Raw genomic sequence first — 25,619 nt, 5'->3', positions numbered from 1 at the left:
AGTCTGGTCGACAGTGAGTTCAAGGATGACCAGGGCTATACCAAGACACCTTATCTGAAGAGCGCGCACACACACACAGCTAGAGGCAGCAATATGCACTTGTCATTCCAGAGGTGCAGGGCACAGACAGGCAGATCCTTGAGGCTCAATGGCTAGCTAGCCTAGCCTGCTACTTGGCAAGCTCCAGGCCAGTGAGACACTCTATCTCAAAAACAAGGTAGATAGCTCCTGAGGTTGAACTTTGGCCTATACAAACACAGGTCAACATGGTTTTGATCTTTTGTTTTGATTTTTCTCAAGTGTTTTACTATGAAGTTCAGGTTGGCTTTGAATTCAGTATTCTTCTGTCTCAGTCTCCCAAATGCTGAAATTACAGGTATGTACAACTATGTCTGGCTCTCCAACCTTTTTGTTTTGATTTTTAAATATATATATATATATATATATATATATATATATATATATATATATATATGAGCCTAGCATGCCTGGAGTTGCAGGCAGTTAGGAGTTGCCTGATTTGGGTGCTTGGAATTGAACTCAGGTCCTCTCTAAGAGCAGAAGCACCTGTTAACTACTGAGCTATCCAGTCCTACTCTTTAATTAGGTGAACAAACTTCATTTCTAACTGAAAAATAAAATAGACATCAGATATCCAATTTAATCACCATTCATCGATCTACCCATGCATTTTTTAAAGTTATAAATCATTAAAAAATAATCTGAAAATATCTCAATTTATTTTTTATACCTCAGTTTTGAGCAAGGGTACATTAAAAGGAAATGGTGGTTCAAAGTTTCTATGAGGAAAATGTCCAATTCTGTATCATTAAACTCCTTTCTAAGGATACCCTTATTTCCCACGACAGCACAAGTGATACAGCTGCACAAACTAGCCTAATTAGTCATGGCACAATTGAAAAAGAGTCAGTTAGACAGTCAGGGTTAGAGCAACATTTAACATTGTGAACCAGCAAGCCAATCTAGTATTTTGAGCATTCCTATTTCAAACAAAAACAGGAATGCTTTCAGTGTTTGAGAAACAATTCATAGTTCATGAGACACAGAATTCCAAGCATACACCTGACCCTTTTCAAAGACCTTACAAAAACCAATGCGTTTTCCATAGGAAACTTACATTAAAGATTCCAGGGAGAAATAAACTGAGCCTTCACTCCACAGCTGATGCTTACTGCACCCTGCTCTTAGGGACAGGGCCTCACTGTGTTGCTAATAGCAGCCTTGAACTCCTAGCTGAGCTCAGATGATCCTCCTGCTTCACTGTCATAGGAAAGGAGGGTCCACACAGTCATAATTGCAGGGTTCATTGTTTCTCAGAGGTGGAATTTCAGTTTGCAGCACAGGCTGACCTTGAACTCAAGATCTTCTGGTTCCAGTCTACCAAGTAACCAGGTCTACAGGTATATGTCATGGCGTCAGCTCCTACTGAATTGACACAAAAACCTGCACTTGAAATTTAAAAGCCAGTAAGTTTTGCTAGCCATATACAACTCCATACATAAAACATGTAAGTCAGCAGATGTCTTCTGTCTCATTCCCCTTATTCTCCTTTTCCTCCTCCTTCTCAGCCCTGCACAGAAGACAAGGAGTACTTCTATGGGCCCCAGCTATACTTGGTTTGTAACTTGGCTTTGAAGCTCACCATGCTTTCCAGCTGGCGACTCCCCGCTGGTGCTAGCACATCTGCAATGCTGTCACTGTGATCATTCCCTCACACTCATCTGTTCCGGCTTCATCCTGACTGGACTTGCACTCTTTATGGCAAGAAGCCACAGCCTGCCCTTCTTTCAATCTCAAAAACTTAGCACACTGTGAAGGAGTTATCCAGTAACACCATTCCTCACCCAGTGCTGGATAGTTTCATGTCAGTTTGACAAAAGCTAAAGTCACCTGAGAGGAGGGAACCTCAATTAAGAAAATGCCTCCATGAGATCAGCTTGTAGACAAGCCTGTAAGGTATTTTCTTAATTAGTGATCAGTGGAGGAGAGCCCAGCCCATTGTGGGTGGTGCATCCCTGGGCCGTTGGTCCTAAGTTCTATAAGAAAGCAGGGAGAGTAAGCACGAGGAGCAAGCCAGTAAGCAGCACCCTTCCATGGCTTCTGCATCAGTTCCTGCCTCCAGGTTCCTGCCCTGCTTGAATTCCTGTCTGGACTTCCTTCAGTGATGGCACTATGATATGGAAGTGCAAGCCAAATAAACCTTTTCCTCCCCAGCTTGCTTTTGGTCATGGTGTTTAACAGAAACCCTAACTAGGACCCCCAAGAATGTCAGCAACTGAAAAATGAAACCTTCTTTACAGAATGCACACCAACAAGTACTCTAGAACAACCCAAATAATTATGACTTCCATTCACTGAATATGTCGTCTGAAAAATATAGTAAGAGTGGAAAAGCTTTAAACTTTCTTAAAGAAAATTCGGCCAACTCTAGAATCCGCAGGTGAAACACTATTAACTCAATGTCGCACACAAGCCTAGGGCACCCCTGCTCTCAGCACGCTGCACGTCTAGGTGACAGAGTTTATAGGTAGGCTCTAACTTCTTTGGTAAAGGACATTACGAGTATATATTTAAGTCTGAGAAAGTGACTTGGCTAAATATTTTACTTGTACTGTTCGACCTAATCAGTCCTACAATCTTTCTACACAAGAGCGGGCACACAGATGTAAAATGCCAAAATCACAAACAGCAGAATTCAACCACCGAACGAAGCCTTAAAGTTACCAAGCTGGGTGCTCATGCGATGGTTATGTCGGCTGCAGATAAGAGCATTAGCTCAGACACTGCTGTCATTCCGCTCGCAGTCCCAGCAGCCATACGGTTTTTAGATACCCATCTCATGCTTGCCTTTCAGAGGAGAAACTGCTGGTTCAAGTTCTAACAACAAATCTACCACCTCCTCACCAAAGGATATGAAGACAGTTAGCTGCCTTAAGATACTTCTGACGACCTTAACTGGCAACAACAGGAATTTTACTGCAGTCTACTAAGAAGGAAAACAAATGCATCCTTGGTAGGCTAGCACTGAGTCAGTCCTGGTCCATCAGGACACTGATGCTCTGTTCCTGGTACTGGGGAGCAGGCTTTCTCCCAGGGGTTCTCATAGCTTTCTGCATCTTCTGCATCATGTCAAACAGAGGGGTAGGTGATCTACAGCTTCATCCTACCGGCAAAGCTACATACAGCAAGGGACCAAAGAAATGGTTTCTGCTCTTGACTTTTACTTTGAGAGTAAATACTAAACATTCCCTAGAAGTCAATTAAAAAGTTGTGATCTGCCTTTGCAGAATATAATTAATTCATTACGGTTTCTTTAAACCACTAATAATCATTAGGCCCCTTCTACAACTACGCATTTACCAATCCTTGTGAGCCAGAGCCTGGCTTTCACTCTGTTCACGAAGTTCTCTGGACTAAATTAAAAGCCTCACTAATAGAAATTATAATAGATCTCCAACTTTTCAACATTTATTAACCAGGAAAGAAACTGGCTCGCACAGTCAGAAAGTAGAAAATATGCTTATTTCTACAACTGAAAAGGAGTCTTTAATATTGTAGTAGTTGATAAAAAAATACATGTTACTTTAAAGTAGCTATAAATTGATACAAGAAAATAGTTCCCTTAATGTTCTTGGCTTTAAGTGAACTTAAAGAGACAACTAATGATAACTTTCCCTAAAAACACCTGAGCAATTAAGAAATGTATGCAAGGCCAGGAGAGGCTTCATCAGATAAAGGAGCTTCCAGCCAATCCTCAGAGCTTGGGTTTTATCCCTGGGATTCACATGGTAGGAAGAGGCCCAACTACAGAAACTGGGGCCTCTTACCACCACATGTGCACGTGCATAAACAATAAATAGAGTAAAAATACTTATATTTTAAAAAACAACTTTCACATAACTAAAAATAGTAAAGTTGTACTGAGAATGGAACTGAGAATTTGAAGCTTAACAGCATTTACCTTTTTGGCACTTTCAGGACCCGATTCATCAAAGCGAAATCTGACAATTCGAAAGTCTTTACAATAAATTATTAATTCTGTCGGATTAAATTTTAGCTTCTGGTTGGGACCTAGGACTTTCTGCTTCCTCTTGTGGTCGTTCACTGAAGAAGGAAAAAGGAAATGTGATAACATTCTTTCCTGGTGCTCTTCAGGATCCTTCAACAACGTCCCCGCAGAGAGCAGTACTGAAGCACCGCCGCTGGAGCAGACCCCACTGCTCCTGGAGCGGACCTCACTGCTGCTGGAGCGGACCCTACTGCTGGAGCGGACCCCACTGCTCCTGGAGCGGACCTCACTGCTCCTGGAGCGGACCTCACTGCTGCTGGAGCGGACCTCACTGCTGCTGGAGCGGACCCCACCGCTGGAGCGGACCCCACCGCTGGAACGGACCCCACCGCTGGAGCGGACCCCACCGCTGCAGCGGACCCCACCGCTGCAGCGGACCCCACCGCTGCAGCGGACCCCACTGCTCCTGGAGCGGACCCCACTGCTGGAGCGGACCCCACTGCTGCAGCGGACCCCACTGCTCCTGGAGCGGACCCACTGCTCCTGGAGCGGACCCCGCCGCTGGAGCAGACCCCACCGCTGGGTGCTTCCGCCTGACTTCATATCTCCTCTAACTCCTACAACTTTGGAGGCTTGGTTCTATGGCTTCGGTGATATTTCAGAGGATCTTTACATTGATACATTTAATGATTAAATTTTTAATTCCAAAGAGACCACAACTAATAAATTTTTTAAAATCATATCTCCGTTTAACAAGAATTTCTTGATTTCTCTGTTTGTTGAATCTTAGGAATTCAAAAGTAATAAATGTAAAAGCAAGTCAACAGAAATAAAATTCCAACTCAAACACTCGGGACTATGGCCCTTTAAGGAATACTTCTGGACTTCAATCAACTTGTATGAAATGATCATTGTGCTAGCTCTGGCCTCCCAGGTAGCTGAGGCTATCCTCTAAGATCCTCTATCACATGCAGAACACCACCTACCTGTGACAATCTGCTCAATACATGTCAAAGGGACATCATGCTCTCCAAGAAGAAGGTTTCTGTAATGGAATTTCTGAAATAAAAAATGATATTCATGTGAATTCTTTCGTCAATGGCCTCAAAATGGCAATAACAAGCCTTACTTTTAATGTGATAAGAAATTCAGTATACTATTGCCAAGGAGCACAAAAACCTTGGCTACGCAGCAAGGGCCGTCCATCCAAAGGGATGGGCATCTCACAGCACACGTCAGCAGGCAATGGAGGGAGGCCATGTGTGCTTTGAGTTCTGACACAGGTTTCACCAGGCAGCCCAGACTGAGCTTTAACCCCTAAGAACTCTGTAGCCTCAACTACCTGTGTGCTAGGGTTTCAGGCATGGGTCACCACACCTGCCCCTCACAGTTTTATTCTAACAGAAGGAAATTAAAATACATACCACAATGCTACTACAATATCTGAGAGTGTAATACCATCAATTTGTTATAGGCAAGCAGGTGCATGCCTAGTTCTAGATGAATGGACCCAAAATAATGAAAGATAGGGGCTCTTACGTCATCTGATTTTAATGAGTAAAATAATACCTGATTTTTATAACACAGTGTGGGAAGTGACTATCTAGAACATAATGATGACTAAAATTTTTTAAAAAGGTTTGTTTTGTTTAGAGATAGGGTCTGACTCGGGTTCACCTTAGAAGTGTGATTCTCCTGCGTCAGTTTTCTAAGTACAACAACCTGAGAAAAGGCTTTGGGCTGGGAATGTAGGTAGAAGTCCTGGGTTTAATTTCCAGCACTACATAATATTCTGGCAAGGTGAAACGCCTCTATAATCACAGGATTCAGGAGGTAGAAGCAAGAGGATCAGAAGTTCAAGTTCATTCTAACTACACATGGGTGTAAAGCCAGCCTAGGTACATGAGACCCTGTAAACGGACAGAAGAGGGCAGAGAGAGTGAAGAGAAAGCAGTAGAGATGGCTTTGATGAGTGACAGCCCACTGTTGACATCTCCTAGAAAATACTTTCTGATCTTTTCAAACTGAAACACAGCTGTCAGTATGGCACTGGTCTATCACTGGTCCTAGTGATAGATTTAAGGTTTCTCTTGCTCAGTGAAGCCTGGGGCCAGAAAGCATTCAATCAAGCCAAAATCAAAAGGGAAACACAAGTCCACAAGAGATGAGCTTATCTCCCTGCATATCAAGCCTTGCTAATGCCTTAAATTTAGCCTAAATATAATTCAGAAGATTAATGCACATATAAATATACAGAAAATATTGAAAAATTAGTGAATGATTACAAGAAATAAAATATACTTACAGATCACTCAAAGAAATGTTTGGGTTATTAAAGAAATAAACATTTAGTCATTTTTTTTTCACTCTTACTTATATGCTAGAAAGTAGAATTCAAGTTTCTGGGAAAAGAGCTAATTAGTTAGAAAACCAACAAGCAAATCATTAAAATGTTCAACATTTATAATATTGTATGCCAAATAACTGTGTTTTTCTCTTCATGATTAGTCAGAAGGAATATTTGTTTTTATAAACACATTTCTAAAAATGGAGGAAAGGAAAGAACTCCCTTATTGGGGATACATCACCAGGATATCCCCGAGGATAAATGCAGCAGAGCACTAAAATCGTCTCATTAAGCCTCCTGTGAGGGGTAATCAAGTACTTGGGAGGCAGAGGCAGGAAGATCAAGAGTTCCAAGCCAGCCTGAGCTACACAGTGAGACTCTGGACTGGGGCGGAGCTCAGCAGCAGAGCACAGACAAAGCCCTAGTCTGGTCTCCAATATTACACCAAAGAAAACAAACCAAAATCACAAAAACCACTATGGCTCAAGCAAGTTGTGACATTCTCCTTCACTATATTTTGATTTTTTTAAATTATTTATATTAGTTCTCTGAGAATTTTGTACAATGAATTTTGATCATATTCACCCTCCCCCAACTCCTCCCAGATCCATTGCCCCTCACCTACCCACATAAATTTATGTCCTCTTGTTAAGCCCATCAACTCCAGTTTTTATAGAGAATATTTCCAACATTAATGATTTATTGGTAATTTTTCACAATTTTCCATTTTTCCACAATCTCTTCTTTATATAACAATATATTCTGCTTAGAGTTAAAGTCTTAACAATACTAAACAATATAAAAATAAATACCTGTAATGGCATTGGGTCATCTGTAATAAAGGAGATTTTGAAGTTGCTGCATATCAACTTGCCCCACAAATCGTACTGGCTTGTGTCTGTTGCGATGCATTTTCTCACAAAATTGACTTCATTGACAACAATTTCTCCTAAAAAAAAAAAATCAAACACATAGTGAGCTACAAATATGCCAAACAAACCGCCAAACCACTGTGTGACCTTACTGGAGGACTTCATGACTGGTGGCATCTGAAACTTGGAGGGCATTGGGAGTGCTTTGTGTCCCTAAGGATATGGTACAAAACGAGGCTCAAAAGGCTGTCGGGTCAGAACTGACTGAATCAGGCTGGCCCCAGCCTGGGGCTTTGCTTCTGCTCCACTGCCTCTAGATAACAAGGTCCAAAGGTGTTTCTGAGAAATTTGTGATGGAGCATCTGTGTTTTATCAAGATGTGATGTGCACTAACAATCACGTCTTTATCATTCTGTAAGGGATGAGAACCAGCATCCAGTTCTATCTGCTTTAAAATATACTCTATAAAACCTCTGTGCTCAAATTGTAACAGAGTAAATAGTAAAACTTTAAAATAAAGTTTGAGTTAAAAGGGAAGATTGGAAAAACAAATATTAGAAAACCCAAACAAGAGCATTCATATGCTTTGAAAGGAGCAATTTCTTGAAAAGGAATTGAAAACTTGATCATTTTAAGACCTACAACGCAATTATACGAGGCACATTTTAAGTGTCAATAGCAGAAAGCCAGGATTCTTATAGTTCCTATTACCAGAAAACTAGTTTCACAGTGATGACTAGAACCTGCTTGCTGACAATCCCCAAACTCCATGAAGAATGGAACTTTAGTTTCAACACAATCCTCTCTAACAAAAATATTAACAATAAATTTGAGTGACGATGAATAAATTTTAGTCAAAGCTCTTAAAAATTTGTGAGGCTAATTTTAAGAACAACCCTTAATATTTATCTGAGGATTTAATTCATATACTCATGTCAAATTCCTGGCTCAAATCACTTAAGAAATTTTCCATCCTGAATACAAGCCTCCTTCACATGCCGTAAGGCCTTGAATGCCAAGTCCTGCTCAGCTGTCTTCCTCACCCTCCCGCTCTACCCACAATGGCCCTCTATGAATCCCTTTTATATACCACACTGCTTCCATTTATGGGTCTTTGAACACGCCCCTCTGTCTTGGAAGATTCTTTCTTTTAGACAGCGGCTGCGCTGAAGAATGCCTTAAAATAATCTCTCTGCCTAGATTAAATCTCCCTTATCGCTGCACCATAGACTTGCAATTCCAGTGCGCGTCTGAGCTACAATTTGATCACATGTTCACTTTTTAAGTTTTAATGCTTGCCTCGCAGCCAGGAGTATACATCCAAAGGTGGCAGGAAACAGACTTTTTGTTCAGTGCTGAAACTTTAGTGCATAGAACAGTACCTAGTACTAGTTAGGTGGATGCTAAGAAAGTGTCGAATAAAGGAAAAAAATCAACTCAGTGCCCCAGGTTACTGAAATAAAAGCAGTGATCCGAGTGGATAAGTAAAGCAAATGACTTATAGGCAGCTCACAAAATCAGATGAGGTGTTGTAAACCAGCACTTAGGAGGCAGAGGCAGAAGAACCCAGAGTAGGAGACCAGGCCGAGTACACAGTGAGACTGTCCCTAAAAAGCAACGTAGTTCACCAAGCTCACCAACTCTATTCCCCTAGGAGGCCCAACATTCTCTAGCTCGGTTTTTAAAGTGAGTAGGTGATATTCCCAACAGAAACCAGCAGCAGTAGAACTCAAGCCGCTCTGAGTAGTGCTGAAACTAGCTATTCAATCTGGTCAAGGAGCCAATTGGGTTGAAAGACGAGGACTGAGCACACAAATGTAATCACAGACCTGCCACAGCTGCCCAACACCCAGAGTATAATCTAGGACTGGTAGCTTCTCAGTGCTGGTCCCGACTGATTCCTTAGTCAGTAGATACGAGAGGAGCGCAGGTGTTTTCTCTACTACAGAGATGAGGGACTTGCCACCAAAAACATTAAATCACTTTCACACTTTTAAGACTTTAAAAATAAAAATAAATGTGAAACTTATCAAGTGTCCCTCAGCACCCACGGGGGATTGGTTCCCAGACCCTGTGGATGCTAAAGCTCCTACACACATGGTGGGCATTGCACACAACACATGCAGTCTTTAAAGCACCTTCGATTCGATGTAAGTGCCGTGCTGCTGCACAGTATTGCTCAGGGAACAAGGACAAGAACAAAACTGTGCATATTCAGTACCGTGATTTCCACGGATGTGGAACCCAGTCACAAAAGTCTTCTGTCCTTGTTTCTACATACTCTCATAAATGTAAATATGCTACAGTGACATGGAACAAATACCAACACTGAATTAAAGATTCACAGTGCTGTTCCTAACTGCATTCTAGTGAGAAACAAAAGAAATTATCTAGCTCCTTCCACGAGAGCTTATCACAATCTAGGCTACTGAATAGTCAACCTCTGTCCCCTTTGTTCTCAATTATAAGACTAAAATAACTGAACTAATTATTTCCACTACACACAGAAAATACCTTCCTGTACTATAACCCAAACTTTCTGATTAATCTTATATTGCACCCCAACCAATTTATCTGAACTAGGACTCTCAAAACAATGCTACAGTAAGACAAGATTTATGATTCATTTGTACTTGTATGTATGTCATATTCAAATAAAAACCACCTAAAAACAAGCAAGTCAAGTCATACTGTAGGATTTCCTGGGAAGGGGCAGAGGCAGTCATGGTAAGCAAAGAATAAAGGGCTGCAGGACTAGGACACTGTGGCTGTGCTTGTACCATCTGCCAGTTTTATCTCTATCTCCATCTCTGTCTATCTTTCTACCTACCTATCTGTCTATCTCTTACCTACCTATCTCTCCACATCCCCACGACAGCCCTTTCTAGCAATTAAACTCTTCCCAATGCAGCCAGGAGAAAACATTCAGCCTTCAAATTTAGTAAGGCTGAGACAAAGGAAGGCGGTATGTGATGATGGCTTCATGGGTTGGTAAAACACAGACCCTGGGCTACACCAAGATCTCTCTCTCTTTTTTTTTTGTATATATAATTTTATTGAAACGTTATTCTTGTGCTGCTTTTGGCTACTTCACAGGACAAAGGCAAAACTGAGTACTTATAACACAGAGCTAGCCCACAATACCTACAACGTTTACTGTATGGCACTTTGCAGAAAAAGTCTGCTGGCCCCAGCATTACAGATGACTACTTAAAAATGACAACTCTGAATTATCTTAAACAAAGCTTAAATATGTTTAGGTGTTCTTGTCTGAAGGCAGGTGCCTGTGCAATACTACAGCAATCTAGGGTACCCAGGGGGTCTACTCGGTGCCAGGATGAATACAGAAAACCTCCCTCAGAAAGAGTCCATCCAAGTCAAGATGCCTCTCGCCAGTGAGCTGCAGCAGTCAGCAGAAAGTGCTGTCTGCTCACCCAACAGCGGTCCTCTCCTAACATTTCAAAGGAGCGACAGGTGTTCTAAGTTGTTGTCATAAAAACAGCCTCGCTTAAAACAGGGAAGAAAGTACACAAAGCAACACACTTACAAAGAGTAGTGAGAGATACAAGAAATACATTTTCTTCTTTATTCTTAAATTAGTGGCCCTTTGGTGTGTAATGTTTTTGTTTATCTCTGAGGCTTTCCTGGAGAGCGCCCCTCTACTGGCTCTGGAATGAGAGGTGGTGTGCTAGGGATGGCTCACAATGGCTCCATCACTTCTTCCAACTCCCGACTTAGCATGTTCAGCCACAGAGGAACTGTACACATCACCAGCAGAGCTTTGAGAAGTAACAGAGAGTGCTCTTAAGGAGCAAGCAAGCAGGAAACTGGTTTCCCTGTGGGAAGAGCAAAAGCATCCAAGCAAACTTTGTCAATTAGAAGCTAGCTGAGAGTTTCTACCAAGGCCTGGGAGGGGACCGAGAAGTCACTGAAGTTTCCTCCAAACCCTTCTACCTGGAAAGAAAAATGAGAAAAGAAATGCAAAGAGAATGATATCCAAATGGTATAGGGAAGGAAAATTATAATCTCCAAGGACAACAAAAAAGATTGTACAAGTTACTGTTAATGTGTCATACAGTTAGAAAGTTAATATATGTTTGGTAAATAGAAATAAATTTTCCCATAAATATCAGTTTGGAAAATAGTCCAGGGCAAAATCTTCCGTAACTCAACACATGGCTTGAAAAGGGAACCAGTCTCCAGTTTACCTGATCCAGGAAGGATTCCCTGGGCATGGGGCTTGTGACACTCAAGAATAGTATGGGGTAAGCTGTCACCAGTTACTCAACCTAATTTTAAAACAGTTGTAACTGCAAGTCTGAGGTATGCATCAGATAAACAAATGTGTGCCGCTAATGGTGGTGACTGTGCAGCTCATTCACATACCCCCAAAGCCTTCATCCAAGCACCACATCCACTATGTGCAGGCACATGGGGGCAGGACCATGTCTACGGTGTAGGTCCAGGGAAAGGACCAGAGTGAAATGATGAGCAGAAGAGATTGTGACCGTACAGAATGTGTGGTGACAGTGACAAAGACCCAGACAATGAGTCAAGTATCTGGGAGGCAGTGAAGAGCCAGACTGATCGCAGCAAACCTAAGTACCCAGGATCAGGCAACTTAGTAAGCCAGAGTGTTAACAAATCTACAGAAAGACTCAGGAGTTTATCCTGCTCAAGTGGGAGTTTATTTAAGAAGTTCAGAGCCTTTAAGCACCAGCGGAAAGACTGATGTGAGCAGTGAGCAGTGTGCTGGCCTGAGGTAGTGCAGGAGGACGTAAGAAACACTGCTGCCATTCTGTGAAGGGAAGGCTCCAGGTGAAGCTCTAGTCTAAGGCTAAAGTGCTGCAGTTGAACATCACAGGTTCAAGGGCACATTACCAGGCTTTTGACCAATACAAACCTCAGTCTAGCTCATCTAGGAAGCCATCTTCAAATGGGTATTACATGAGCCCTTTAAAAGACATTTTTGTGTTGTTTTGCCAGCCCATGATTTCTAAGCTAACTGAGGAAATGAGATGCAGGGTGAGGCAGAAGACAAGAACAATATATAAATGGCACGAACAATGAAGATGTAACAAATAAATTAAGACAGCTACACACCAATGCTGCAGTCATTTTTCCAGATTGCCTGTGGATGTACACTTCCCCTATCTGACCTCAAGAGATCTGATGATTAGGGCATCCCTTATCAGCCCACAAGCTGATCCCTATAACTGAAGTGCTGTTGGTTTTGGACTTGGGAAGGGGGAAGAATGAACTGAGCTGACACAGGGCTTTCAGAACAGTGGCCAGGGCTTTGCTGACACTCTAAATTCAGATGACAAACATTTCCTGAGAAGGCTTTTGCTGACACTCCTTGATGAGCAGAGTCCCCAGTCTGACTTAGGTGACTATCCTGAGCCCTTCCAACTTTTGCTCTCCTCTGCTACAGCATTTCCCGCACTAAACTGAAACTGTGTAAGGGAGGAATCCCACCTTCCACCCCTCCCACCCTTCCCAAAACAAAAAAACAAAAAACCTCTGCCAAGTAACACCGGGCATTCCATACCTGTTAAACAAAGCAATCCATTCTAGTTAGTCATAGCTTTTCAACTTCTCCCTCCCACCTCCAGGAGCCTTAAAAAGATCCTGCCTCAGGGAGAGACATGGGCAAAGGTCACCAAGCCCTCCTCCTCATAGCAAATCTCATATCCCAATCACAAGCTGCTGGCATTCTACCAGCCACTCCTCGGCAAAGCCAGCAACAGGAAATCACTACCTCTTAAGACATTCCAGTTTCTGGCAGCTGAAATTGAAAGTTCTTCCTCAAGCTGGGTCAAATCTGTCACTGTTGAAAAGAAAGAAGCACAGCCAAAGACATGGCTCTTTCCATCTCACTAGAGGATTTTCTCTTGACTGACATTCAGTCTGCCCACCACAGTTTCAAAGCATAAATCTGAATATGAAAGTCACCAGCGTAGCTACGTGGGTCATGCTGCTCTGTGCTAACAGCACAGTATGGGAGCCAGGCTTGGCAGTCGCCTCCGCCTCTGCAGACCCTGCAACACTGCGCAGCTTCCTTAATTCCAGCTAGTTCTCTTACCTGCCAAATGGAGACAAATTAGTACCTTGCCTGACAAGGCTGTGGTGAAGACTGACCTATAAGGTGCATCAGCCAAGGATGTGAGCTCAGATGTCAAGGCATGCCAGGAACCAGGTTAGCAACAAGGAAGTTCTGCAGCTTTGTGTGTCAGCTGCACATCAAGGACAATAAAACCCAGGGCCTGAACACTATCCCTTCAGTGCTCTCCATTCTTTGACCCGGGTTTTCCGGAATCAAAGGACAATCGGCACTACCAAATGCTTTCCTTAGTAGGAACCTACACATATCTAGAGGCAGGCTGTGCTGTGATGACCACACTCTGGCTGGGTAGAGTTGTGTTACAACAATTTGTCAAAAGGAGGACGCCTCGACAGAAAGTAACTGATAATCTCTGCAGGTGCTCAGCAAGCTGTACTGACAATAATCTCATCCTGTGATTTTCAGTTCACATTCTAAACCATAGCTACACATTAAAAAGGGGGGGGGGACGACTAAAGCAGAGTTCCTAACTTTGTATTTTGCCAATTTAAAATGTTTTACTCAGCAAAGGAATATATCCTAAATCAAAGAAGTTAGACGGTAAAGTCAGCACAACAATGTTTACATCAATTAATTTCAACCCTAAGAAAGAAAGTGTCCATCTTCCTGACTGTCCCTTCGACCATGGCCTAGCAAAAAACACTTCAGGCTGAGCACAGTGGCCCAGAGTGCCACCCCTGGGGAAGGAGGCTGGGGCCAGGGGATCATTGAACCCAAGGGTTTGAAACCAGCCTGGACAATACTGTTTCAATAGATCAGTTAAATAAATACATATGTACATATAGACATACATACACACATACATACATATATACATACATACATACATTGCCCCAAACATTACCCTGGTCCTTCCTGGAATTTGGGAACCACTTATCAGATCACAATCTTGTCCAGGCAGCTAGGAATCCCCTCAGGGTCCTGCTGTGATCTAGATCACTGTACTTCAGGAACCTTTCCCTTCTATACAAAGCCTAGTACCCAGGAGTTCCACACGGGCTCACATCCATACACACATACACAGTTACACACTTTAATGTAATACCCTAGTTTCTAAAAGCATAAAATGACTGCATCTATACAATAATATGCTAAGGAAACAGGATTCATATAATGAGCTAATGACGAAGAGAATGGTAACTAAGATAGCACAGTACTTCACTCCAATTATAGGCTCGGGTGCAATTCTCTTAAGATGTCTACCATGAAACAGCAGCGTTTCTCTTTCTCCTAAAACCAGAACCTGGTCTGTCTGTCTACACACATGCATGCCTAAGGTAGCAAAAGGTCTAAACAGGGCGGGGTCCTTTTGTTTGGTCATTCACTCAGCGATAGCTCAGTGTCACATTTCAGGCACCATGTACAAATCAGGATCACAAAGCTAACTTTGATACAATCCCCATCTCAAAGGGCTTCATGAACCAGCAAAGTTGAAAATTACTAACATAAACCATAATCTGAATTAAATTACTAGTATTTTCTTCAATTTTCTGTACTTAATAAATGATGGGGATCATTTTAAACTTAGCATTAAGGCCTAATAGAGCACATAATAAAGGCACACAAATAAACAATTGATTTTGTATTCTAATTTTCATCTGCTTATTGAATTAAAAGTTCAAACTTAGGGCAACTGAAGTAGGATATCCTTGGACCTAAGGCAGTAAGCCAAAACATAGTGCGCAATACTATATCACACAAAAATCACTTCTTATTCTGTGTAAAGAAAGTCACAGGTGACTTGGACAAATTTTCTCTTGCCCCCTGACTACAGTGAAGGCCAGAACTGTATGAGCCAAGCCCTCAGTAAGGGTGCTGCCCTAGCTTAGGTCTTTATGGTTGCCCGTTGGTTGTCGTTTTTGTAATGGTGTGGAACAAACCCAGTGCCCTGCACATATTTCGCATGTTAAACACACAATCTACCATGACCTACAACCCGCACTACTCTAGGTTGTTAGAGAACTACACTTTGTACTTGCTTTCCAGAGTACACGAGTACAACACCATGCTGTGGGCAGAAGACAGAAGCATGGTTCGGTTCCTAGCAGTGATCACAGATTAGACATTAGAGTTGAGGCAGAAAAAGGGGACCCCAGTGGGATGCTCATTCAGGGCACTACCTCAAAGAGCACGGAAATATGGGGACAAGAGGGTAAGAACAGGAGAGGTTAGGCAAGAGGCGGGACTCTACAACTCAAGGTCAGCTCTCTATTCTGAGAGCAAAAAGAAACTGGACATCACCTTTACCGTGCATCCAAGTGTGGGGTTTCTCGCATAAGCTTTCATGCGAGAAAAACTAATGGAGGTCAGGCAGCTTCTTAGCAGGCAATTAAACAGAAGCCAGTGTTATTTCCGGGAAAAGTATGCCTGCTCACAGTCAGAAACTGAGGTTAAAATCTTCCCCAGAAAATGATTATTTTTTTTTTAGTAATTTTAAAGACTAATGCTTCACTAAAAAAAAAAATTCTTCGACCATAGTTATACTCACTGACACTTTTCCTAAGCATATCGTACATTTAAAAGTTAATTTTAAAAGACGCAACATGAGCATGTATAGCTAAGCCTACCTTGTTTTCAGTATCAAAGCACAGACTTGCTGAGAAGAGGATCAGTTGTTTAAGAACCGGGCCAGTTCAAAGTAGAAATCAAAGTTCAGGAGCTCACAGGCACTCAGTCAGCATGCATACTGTCTCCCTTGCTGCTGTTCTGAAAATGCCGACCATGGCAAACATCGGCAGAGAACAGAGGGCACAGGGAGCAACGGTTGCTCAGTATGTACGCTGCTCACTCTCAGGGGTCACAGAGAAGGCTCCTTAGTAAACAGAGTGAAAGACACTAACAAAATCCAGAAAAATGTAACTCTAATAATGAAGTCTAGAGTTGGCATCTACTATACAGAACCCAAGGTTGACCGGTTAGTTATTTGTCCCTACTTACTAACTTTCCACATTTGTTAAGTTACTCTCTACAAAGTTTCACTTATCTTATTTAAGTAATAATTCTGGGGTTTTTAACATAACAAACTGGTATTTGATTATAGTTTAAGTTTAAGACAGGCCTTCCTGCCTGTCTGGTTATTTGCCCCAATAATCTTATTAAACAACTGATTTTTCTTTAGTTATTGTGTGACTGTTTCATAATACAAAATAGCCATCAAAAGTTTTTGGACAGTAAAACTGTTCCTATGAATCCCTACTTCTATTTCTTGGGTCCTTCGTCTAGGGTAAATTCGTTCTCAATAAGTCTTTCTCAACCTGAGGATGACCTCAAGGGGCACACAAGGACCGACACACACACACACACACACACACACACACACACACACACACACGTAGGGCAATGCCTGCAGACATTCTGCTGTGCTGAGAACATGACAGCTAGTTAGCAGGAGATGGGGTACCACTGGCACCGAACAGATACAGGCTGAAGATGTAGGGACGGCTGTCAGCTCAGGAAAACTCCACGCACAACAAAGAACTGTCCAGCCAGAAAGGTCAATAATGCCTCTACTGGGAAACAAAGTTCTAAACCGGAAAAAAAAAAAACCAAACAAACGAATCTGCACACAGCTGACAACTTAAAAAAAATTACAGAGTAATTCAATGTCTGCTGAGCACTGTCATTCGCTTAGAGACACAGGCATGCTTTTCATACTATCATAACATATTAGATAATGACTTGATTATCAATCATGAGATGCTAACACATATGCAGGGCAAAAAGAACTTTCACTACGCAAACAACTAGCTATGTCTTTAAAGGAACATTTCGGAAGGCAGAAAAGATAATGAGGTAGTTATGCTCTCGAAAGTCTTCTATGGTACTTTAAACTTTCTTAGACAAACACCAATTATGTCTGGCCAACTCTTCTTTCTCTTCTCACTTGTAAAGTTTTTTTTTTAAACTGAAGAATGTTTAAAATAATAGAAAAGGAAAGTTAACCGTACAATACTGTTCATACAATGTCAGTCCTAAACACGTTAGAATTCTGAAATTTACCTGGCAAAAGAACTGGCTCCAGTTTTTTAATCTTCGGTTCGGAACTTATCTTATCGTCAGTCTGAAATACAAGAACAAAATAAAGCAAAATCCAAATACCATCCCCTCATGCGATACTAAGTCAAAATTTCTAAGTGATGACACATGCGACAGACTTTGACTTAAAATCCTTTCCCGTCCAAACCGAGATCGTTTTCAGATCTACTCATCTAGACTTGAGAACCTGACAGTCAACACCTTTACAGTAAGTAGCCCAAGCTGCTCTCAAGAGTTTACAATTGCTAGACAGGTAAGCTCTGCTAGGTGTCCACGGCGCTGCAACCATCTGGCAGTTACAGCAGGGTCCGTGGCAGACCCCGAAGAAAAGAAATGCAGCTCGGGACGGTCCCTAAGGTCTCGTCACACGGCAGGACTAGGGACCGGAGGACTTCGGCAAGAGAATGGCCGCCGCGGAGTTCTACAAGTTTCCACCGCGCCCGTGGCTCCCGGGAGGCGCGCTGCCCCGCGTCGCTCGCGTCCAGGTCCCGGGCGGCCCGCGCGCCGAGCCGCGAGCGCTTGCTTACCTGGGGCGGCGGCAGGAGGTAGGACCTGAAGCTGGGTCTGGGCGGCTTGAGGGAGAACATGGTGACGCCGCCTGTGCGGCCCCGGCCCTGTGGCCGATCAGACGCCTCCGGGACCAACGTTCCCGGTGCGAGTACCCAAGCCGGGACTGCGGCCCGCCCCGCCGGGCCGACTGACGGGCCGGGACAGACGCGGCCAAGGGCACGCCCGCGATGGGCGGGGCCGGGAGGAGCCACGCCCATCCCCGGAAGCGGCGCGCGGAGCCGAGCGCGAAGCTCGCTAGCTGCACCGTGGCGGAGCGCGACGGTGGTACTGGGCGCCGCTGGCCCCCGAGAGGCCATCTTGAGAGCGCTCTCCTACGGAGGCTCGCAAGGGTCACGGCGGCCTTCACCGGCCTACTGCGACTTGCACGCTTCTGGCGGTCACGCGAAGCCGCTGTGGTCTGTGGTAGGCAGTGTGCTGCTGTCCCCGACCCTAGTTCTCAGGAGTCTCCCATCTGCGATAGCTGCTGCCTGTTGTCATCTCTCCTGAGCTACCAGCATCGGGTTTTTTTTTTTGTTGTTTTGTTCTGTTGTTATTTTTTAAAGCAAAAGATGTGCAGTCTTCTCACAGTTCCAGTTGTCTGCGCATTGAGGAGTACTCGTACTAAAGGACCCAGAGATTTAGGCATCATCACAGACCTGGTTGCCAGAGTAGATCTCAAAGAAACAAGGGAAGATTTTCTTTCCCTGCTTACTACCAGTTGACCTAACTACTTGCGGTGCAGATTTGGCCCGCGCTGGGTGGCCCGGACAAATGATACTCGCTGGCAATGCAGAATCCCAAGTTCAGTTTACTGATTTATTCTTCTCATTAAACTTTACGTGAAAAAAGATACTAAGCAAGATGTCCCAGCCCCCTCCTTTCCCCATCCTTCATAAAGAAGCTGTTGAACTGGTAAGCCATCAGCAGTCCAGGGAGAGAAGATGCCAGCACATTGGGGACTACCCTAGGTTGCGGAAATGAGAATCTACTCCAAAGTTGCAAAGAGCAACCCCGCTTCATTCAGCAAGGTGCAGGTCATTTCTAGACTTAATCATGCTTCTGAACCTCCTTTGATGAGAGGGAGCCAGTGATATTCCATGCTCTTACACTTGGAAAAATAAAAGCATTTTATCATGAATGTCACAAAGAAACCGATGTAGCCCCAGAAATCACAATCACCATGGTGACACGTGAGCCAATGTTGCTAGCTTTGTGTGTGTGTGTGTGTGTGTGTGTGTGTTCCGAGAAGCAGAAATGCAAAGAGTTGCTCTCCAGTTCATCTTTCTGTTTAGTAACATGCAACTGTACTTTGACAAGTAAATTGCCATGACGGGCTCCTATGAAAAATCACTGGTGCATATTTTTTATGACTATTTTTATTTCTACACATTAAATGGACTTACCCCTAATAGTCTTCAAACTATTTGTGCCCCTTTTGGGGGGTTTTATTGTTCATGTTTTCTTAGTCTCTGCAACTTTAATATGCATGTCAGCAAATTTTTTTTTTAAAAAAGGGAAACTCCAGATTTGTTATTGGCTTCACAATAATATTTTTCTGGATCATTTTCTTCAAGTAACATATTCTGGATATCTAGTTGTATTAACCCACATAGGCACTTGGGCTACTATAATAAAATACTAAATGATCAGGCCTGTACTCCTGACTCTGCTCTTGCTGTATTAGGTTGCTCCAGGCAACCTGGTCTAGACAACAAAAATGTATTATTATTTATCACAATTGTGGACTCAGAGAAGCTCAATCAAGCCTCTGTCAAATGATTTTTAATTCCCCTCCCTTTTTCTTTTTCTTGCTGTCCTAGTGATTGGACAGAACAGAGGGCTTCTCATGTATTTAGCAAGTGACATCTACCACTGAACTATAGTTCCAACCTCTCTATTTTGAGAAAGGGTTTTACTGAGTTGCTGGATTTGAACTTGGGATCTTCCTGCCTCAGCCTCCAAGTAATAGGTGAGATTACAGGCCAATAGGTAGCTTTAGCCAATAGCTTCCTTCTTGCTGTGTTCTCAGATGGTGGGTCTTTCCTCTTAGAACACTGAGCCTGTCTGATGAGCACCCTGACTTTTTGTCTTACTGGCCCTGTCTCTAGGTACAGTCTCGGTGGCATCAGGGTTTCAGAGTGTGTTGTGTTGGGGGTGGGGGGGGGGTCTGTTGATGGGTTTTGCAGCCTCCTCTCAGATTCCGACCTTGACTACTAGATGCTTGGTTGGGGCTGTGGACCCCCAGACCCTGAATTTCTTGTAAACAACTTGTTATACTTGCGGCTGCTCTGAGCAAAACAACTTGTTTTTCCTGTGTTTGCAGCTACTCTGAGCACCAGACCCTGAGGAGTTCCTGATGGCAGGGGAGTGGTTTCTGGTGGGTTTGGCTGGGGTATGGCTATCAGTTAAGGATCTCTAAATAAGCTGTCCTGTAAAACAATAAAGGGGGCATTCTTGTTTCAAGAATGACCTGTCTCTCTGTGTGTTTGTGTGTTTCAGTCTCCAGCCCCTTTCCCGGCTGGTGAACCATCCCGCAGTGCAGGCGGTATGCTACAGGCCTAGTACAGTAGTATACGCAGTCCGGGTGCTGCAGGACCATAGCATCCGTAGCAGCGCAGACGCTGTAGATCACCCCCTTCTTTGGGCTTTTTGTTACTGTTTCAGCTGTCTAATCACATATCTGTCTCCACTGTTGGGTTTTCTACCATAGGAAACACTGGCATCCCCTAGAGACCACTTTCTTTTCTTTGACAGAAAAAAAGAAGAAGAAATAAAAGAATGAGTTCATCTTTGTTGAATATCTATTGTTTCATTTAGTTACTCATTCAATCAATTGCCAGATTTTTATTGAGTGCCAGCTTAGTACAGGACTTTTAAGAGGCCAATGTTCTTTACAGTCATGACATTTTCATTATGCGTAAAAAGAAAAAATTGATATATAACATATAATGTGGTTTAAAGGGACTGTAAAGGCGACAGATTGTATTTACCAACTAAGATTTAGGTCAAATCAGGGAAGGCAATACTGCACAGATGACATTTAAGCAAAGGCTGAAGGGAGTATGGGAGGTGAAAATCAGAAGGAAGAGTTTCCAGGCAGAGGTCAGCAACAGAAATACCTCGAGGTAAGAGCCTTAGATTAAGTATTTGAGGCAAGGACGCCTGAAGCAGCCTAATCTAGCGGAAGAGTAGGTCAGAGGGAAACAGGCCAGGTCAGGGTCCTTGAGATTTGGAAACTGAGCAGAGCTGCGAAGTGAGTGAGCGGGACTTCTAGGCCTTCTATTTTGAAATAGCTGTGCTGTAGTGGCACAGCACAGAGACAAGCTGTGATAACAAGGTAGATAAAAGTAGGAGACAGTGGTAGCTATGGACTTAGCTAGAGGGGGCTACATTTTCTGACTACAAAAGGATGCCCTCGGCTGAAGGTATGCTTCTCAAGATAACAAGCATTTTAAAGTGCATTAAAGGAGAACTTAGGAAAATTTAGAATTTAGTTGACAAGCCACAACAGCTTTTAGTTCTCATATAAAACAGACAAAACAACAACATATTCAAGCAGAACAAACAAACAGAAAATCCCCCAAAACCACCCTAAGGAAGCATCAACAGCATATCTAAGGGACATTACATCCTCGAGTTTTCCAAAAGAGAGCAAAAGACACTAACAAACAAATGCTCAGGACCCTGAAATGTTTGCAGTGTCAGCATCAGGGATCAGTGAGACTTCCCTAGAACTCCAGAATAGCCCAAGGTGTTTGCTGGGAGATCCAGCCGGTCTGGTCAAGGACAGCAGCTGAAACAGAATGGATATTTCTTCCAAAGCAGGAGAAAGCAAGAGGCTCCTAATTAGGTGTGTGTTGACTAAGCAACTGGATTGATGGAATTTGAAAAACAGCCTAAGGAGACTTCCCTTCCAGGAAAAGGATCCACACTGAGGACAAAGTGCTGAGGATGAAGCATAATAGAGTAAACAAGAAGCAAAGGCAAGAGAAAGGCACCTAAGAATACGAGCTAATTGGAAAAGCTGTCTTAAACCACCACAAAAACTAAAGAAAACAAATTTCACTTAAAAACAATCTCAGGAAAGTATGTGAGTCAAGATTTGGGGGGGGGGGGGAGTGCAATGAGCAGGCTGGGGAGATGGCTCAGTCGTAAGTGCCAGTTGCATAAGGATAAGGATCTGAGTTTGTGCCTTAGCACCCACATAAAAAGCCAAACATAGTGGCAGGTGTCTATGACAAAACAAAGACAGGAGGATCCCTAGGACTTGGAAGCCAGCTATCATAGTTGAATCCAAAAGTTTCAGGCTCAGTGAGAAACTTGGTCTCAAAAAATAAGACAGAAAGCAAAAGAAGACGCCCTTCTTCAACATCTGACCTCCACATGCACCCGTACTCACACACAAATGCATAAACACATTGTCACCACACACGCACGCGTGCACACAAACATGTGTGCACACACAACGCACACTATAAAGAAATGAAGAAGTTGTGATGAAAGGGAGTAAGAAGGAAGCAACATTGCTGGGGAAGATTGTTTTCAGGTGTGTGACTTGTTTATCCTGCAGTTGCTTAACTCAGTGAAGCTGTGTTCTGTGCCTGTTCAAAAATGCTTGATGGTCCTAATAAGGAGATGACTGGCCAACAATGAGACAGGAGCAAGGATAGGCAGAGAGGATAAATAGAAGAAGAAACGAAGAAGAGGAAGAGCAAGAAAACAAGGAGAGGAGGACATCAGGGATCAGCCACTCAGCCAGTCATGGAGTAAGAGGGAAAGAAAAGTATACAGAAATATAGAAAGATAAAAGCCCAGAGGCAAAAGGTAGTCGGGATAATTAGTTAAGCAAAGCTAGCAAGAAACAAGCCAAGCTAAAGCCGGGCATTTATAACTAAGAATAAACCTCGGTGTGTGATTTATTTGGGAGCTGGGTAGCAGACCCCACAACAAAGTCAAAAGAGTAAAACATCACACAAAGACAACATTCCTACAGGTGATGGAACACATGCCCACTAAGCAGAACTACTGTGTCAAAGGGGGTACAAAGTGTAAGCCCCCATCTCTGGCCTCCATCTTTGGAGGCCCCGTCCCTGTGCCCACCAAAATCTTGACCTCGCCCTCAGTCTATTTAAACTGCTTCCCTGGAGAGTTTCCTCGTGGTCTCCACTGCATCAGAGGCTGCACATTCACCGGTGACTCCCACCCAGGCTCTTACAATGCCAAGCTTCCAGGGATCTCCACAGCCCCCTCAACCAGAACCATGCGGGAGATTTTTGCACATTACCAGATTCAGCTGCCAGAATGAGATGCAGCCTTGATCACTATGGGCCACAACTTTTGGTGCTAACCCTAAGGAAATAATCCCAGAAGATTCCACCTTAATGATGATGCTTGTCTCTTCTTAGCATCTGATCTCAGCCCCAGCTGACCAGTACCAATTGTCCTAGAAAACAAAGGCTTTGCTTCAGTAGTGATGGTCTCTTGTTAATCACAGCCAATTATTTAGCCCCAGAAGGTCAGAAACCCAGACTAAAAATGATCATAGGAACAGTCCCAGTAAAGTCTCTGACGGATTCTCGAAAGTCTCATGCTAGGCCTTCATTGTCTGCATTGCTCTCAGCACGCTGACCTCCCACAAAGCATCCCACTAAGCTTTAAGCACAAATGCTTTTCCGAACACTTCTACCATCCTCCCCAAACAGCCTGCACAGGTCTGCCACAGTTACATCCCATTCTCTGGTGCCAGTGTCTGCCCTACTTCGCTTTCTATAGTTGTAATAAAGACACCACCAAAAGCAACTTTAGGAGGACAGGATTTATTTCAGGTTACAGCTTGTAGTCCATCACTGAGGAAGTCAAGGCAGGAATCTGGAATCAGAACTTGAAGTAGAGACCATGGACGAATGTTGTTCACTGGCTCGCTCAGGAGGCTTTCTTAGACAACCCAGGACCACCTGCCAGGCATGGTACCACCCACAGTGGGCTGGGGTCCTCCTACATAAATTATCAATCAAGAAAATGCCCACAGACTTGCCCAAAAGACAAATCTGATGGAGGCATTTTCTCAGTTGAGTTTCCTCTCCAGATAACCCTAACTTGTGTCAAGTTGACAAACAACGACAAAACCCAACCAGCACAAGGACAAAGTGGCAGCTGTTTACTGTAGACAAAAGAGATCCACACAGAGCGTATATTATCTTTGAGTTGGAGGAAGGTATGCGGGGTGCAGGGTAAGGAAACGGAACAAATATGAGCAATTGTCGTTCAAAAGAAGTCCTTCTTCCCGGTGAGGGCTAGAAGCAACCTCCATGTGATCCAGTGAAGGAGAGAGTCAAAAGAAGAGGAAGTGTTCTATCACAGCAACAAGGACAGAAACTAAGCCCACTGGAGAAGCGGGGAGACAGCCTCTTCAAGAGATGACGCCAGGAAACAGAATATCTTCCTATGAAAAAGGGATACTAGACGCCTGTCTCTCACCCTGTGCAAACTCCAGTTCAAACGTCAAAGAACTTGAGATCTGAAACACTGGAAGTCCTAGAAGAAAATGTAAAACATTTCAGGAAAGGGCTGCTTTTTTCCCTTTTGCTTTGTTTGTTTTGCAACAGGGTTTCACTGTGTACCCCGGGCTGGCCTGGAACTTCCTGTATCGATCAGGCTATTGTGAGAGCCAAAGCTACATTTTAAATTTTAATTACTATGCCCAAGAGATCCACGAAATAAAAAAGGCCGCTGATCTGCAAGCCCCTTGCCAAGGACAGATAGTTCCTGAGATGCTGGGGGCTGTTGTTCATGGGAGATTGTAAGTCACACGTTTTCACTCCCCTAAACAAGTTTGTTTGACCCAACTACACCAGACATGATTGATCACGTGTTGGCGGGAGTTTCACAGGCAGGAAAAAGATACACACTTGCCCCTGACAGGACCTATGAAAAATACTTAAATACCTGCAAACCATGACTAAGGGCCATTTTCTGTGAAACCAGAGATGAACCTGAACAGAGAGTCCATCAACCTGGCCAATATTTCATTAAAGCTTGCTTCAAATTTGACTTTAAACTGTGGTAGTGGTTTTATTCTTCCCTGGTGGGATTAACACTTGCCTTGAACCCAAAGAGATTCATCTGTTTCTGCTCCCCAGTGCTGGGATTAGAGGGTGTATGTCACCACATTTTAATTTGACTTTATTTTTTAAAAAATTATATTTTATTTTCTATATAGCAATACAGTTTGTGTATTAAATAACACTATTATAAAATGACTTGTTATAGTTCTGAACAGAAGACAAAAGGGAAAATTTTCAGTTTATAAAATCCCTCCACTCAATTTTCTTTTTAATTTACTTTTTCTCATCAGGTCAGCACAGCAAACATACTCAATGTCACATTCCTATTGCACCTATGACACATGCATGCTCCTTTCCTCCACATACATGAATAAACAAGTAAAGGGGATTTCAAAGTTAAAAGACCTTCTGCACAGCAAAAGAGACAATAGTAGCTTACAGAATGAGAAGACTTTTTTTTTTTGCCAACTGTACCATCTGACCCAGAATCTGGAAAGAAATGCAAACACTCCAAGCTCTCACAGATCATCCAAACCAACTAATCAACTCAATAGACACTTCTTCTTTTTAAAAAAATACATCTCTTTTTTGGAAGGGA

At 43.2% G+C, this 25,619-nt stretch overlaps 1 protein-coding gene across 3 annotated transcripts in view; it reads right to left on the bottom strand.

The window, feature by feature from the left end:
* Mtmr10 (myotubularin related protein 10) overlaps window positions 1-18,129 on the bottom strand; it is a 55,494-nt gene extending 37,365 nt beyond the window's left edge. Inside the window, exons 1-5 of one of the 3 annotated variants that reach the window (XM_075952308.1) lie at window positions 17,936-18,129; window positions 17,373-17,433; window positions 7,190-7,326; window positions 5,017-5,089; window positions 3,983-4,125 (exon numbers count right to left, since the gene is read on the bottom strand). In XM_075952308.1, coding sequence (XP_075808423.1) covers window positions 3,983-4,125; window positions 5,017-5,089; window positions 7,190-7,326; window positions 17,373-17,433; window positions 17,936-17,995 — 474 coding nt within the window. In that variant the 5' untranslated portion in view covers window positions 17,996-18,129. The remainder of the gene's footprint in view (window positions 1-3,982; window positions 4,126-5,016; window positions 5,090-7,189; window positions 7,327-17,372; window positions 17,434-17,935) is intronic. The other 2 variants (XM_075952309.1, XM_075952310.1) reach the window with 2 other exon arrangements.
* Window positions 18,130-25,619: the final 7,490 nt, after the last annotated feature.

Source organism: Microtus pennsylvanicus, chromosome 18 (genome assembly GCF_037038515.1).
Source record: "Microtus pennsylvanicus isolate mMicPen1 chromosome 18, mMicPen1.hap1, whole genome shotgun sequence".
Taxonomy (NCBI): domain Eukaryota; kingdom Metazoa; phylum Chordata; class Mammalia; order Rodentia; family Cricetidae; genus Microtus; species Microtus pennsylvanicus.
Note: the sequence above shows the minus strand (reverse complement) of the source record. Positions and strands in the feature narration are given on the sequence as shown.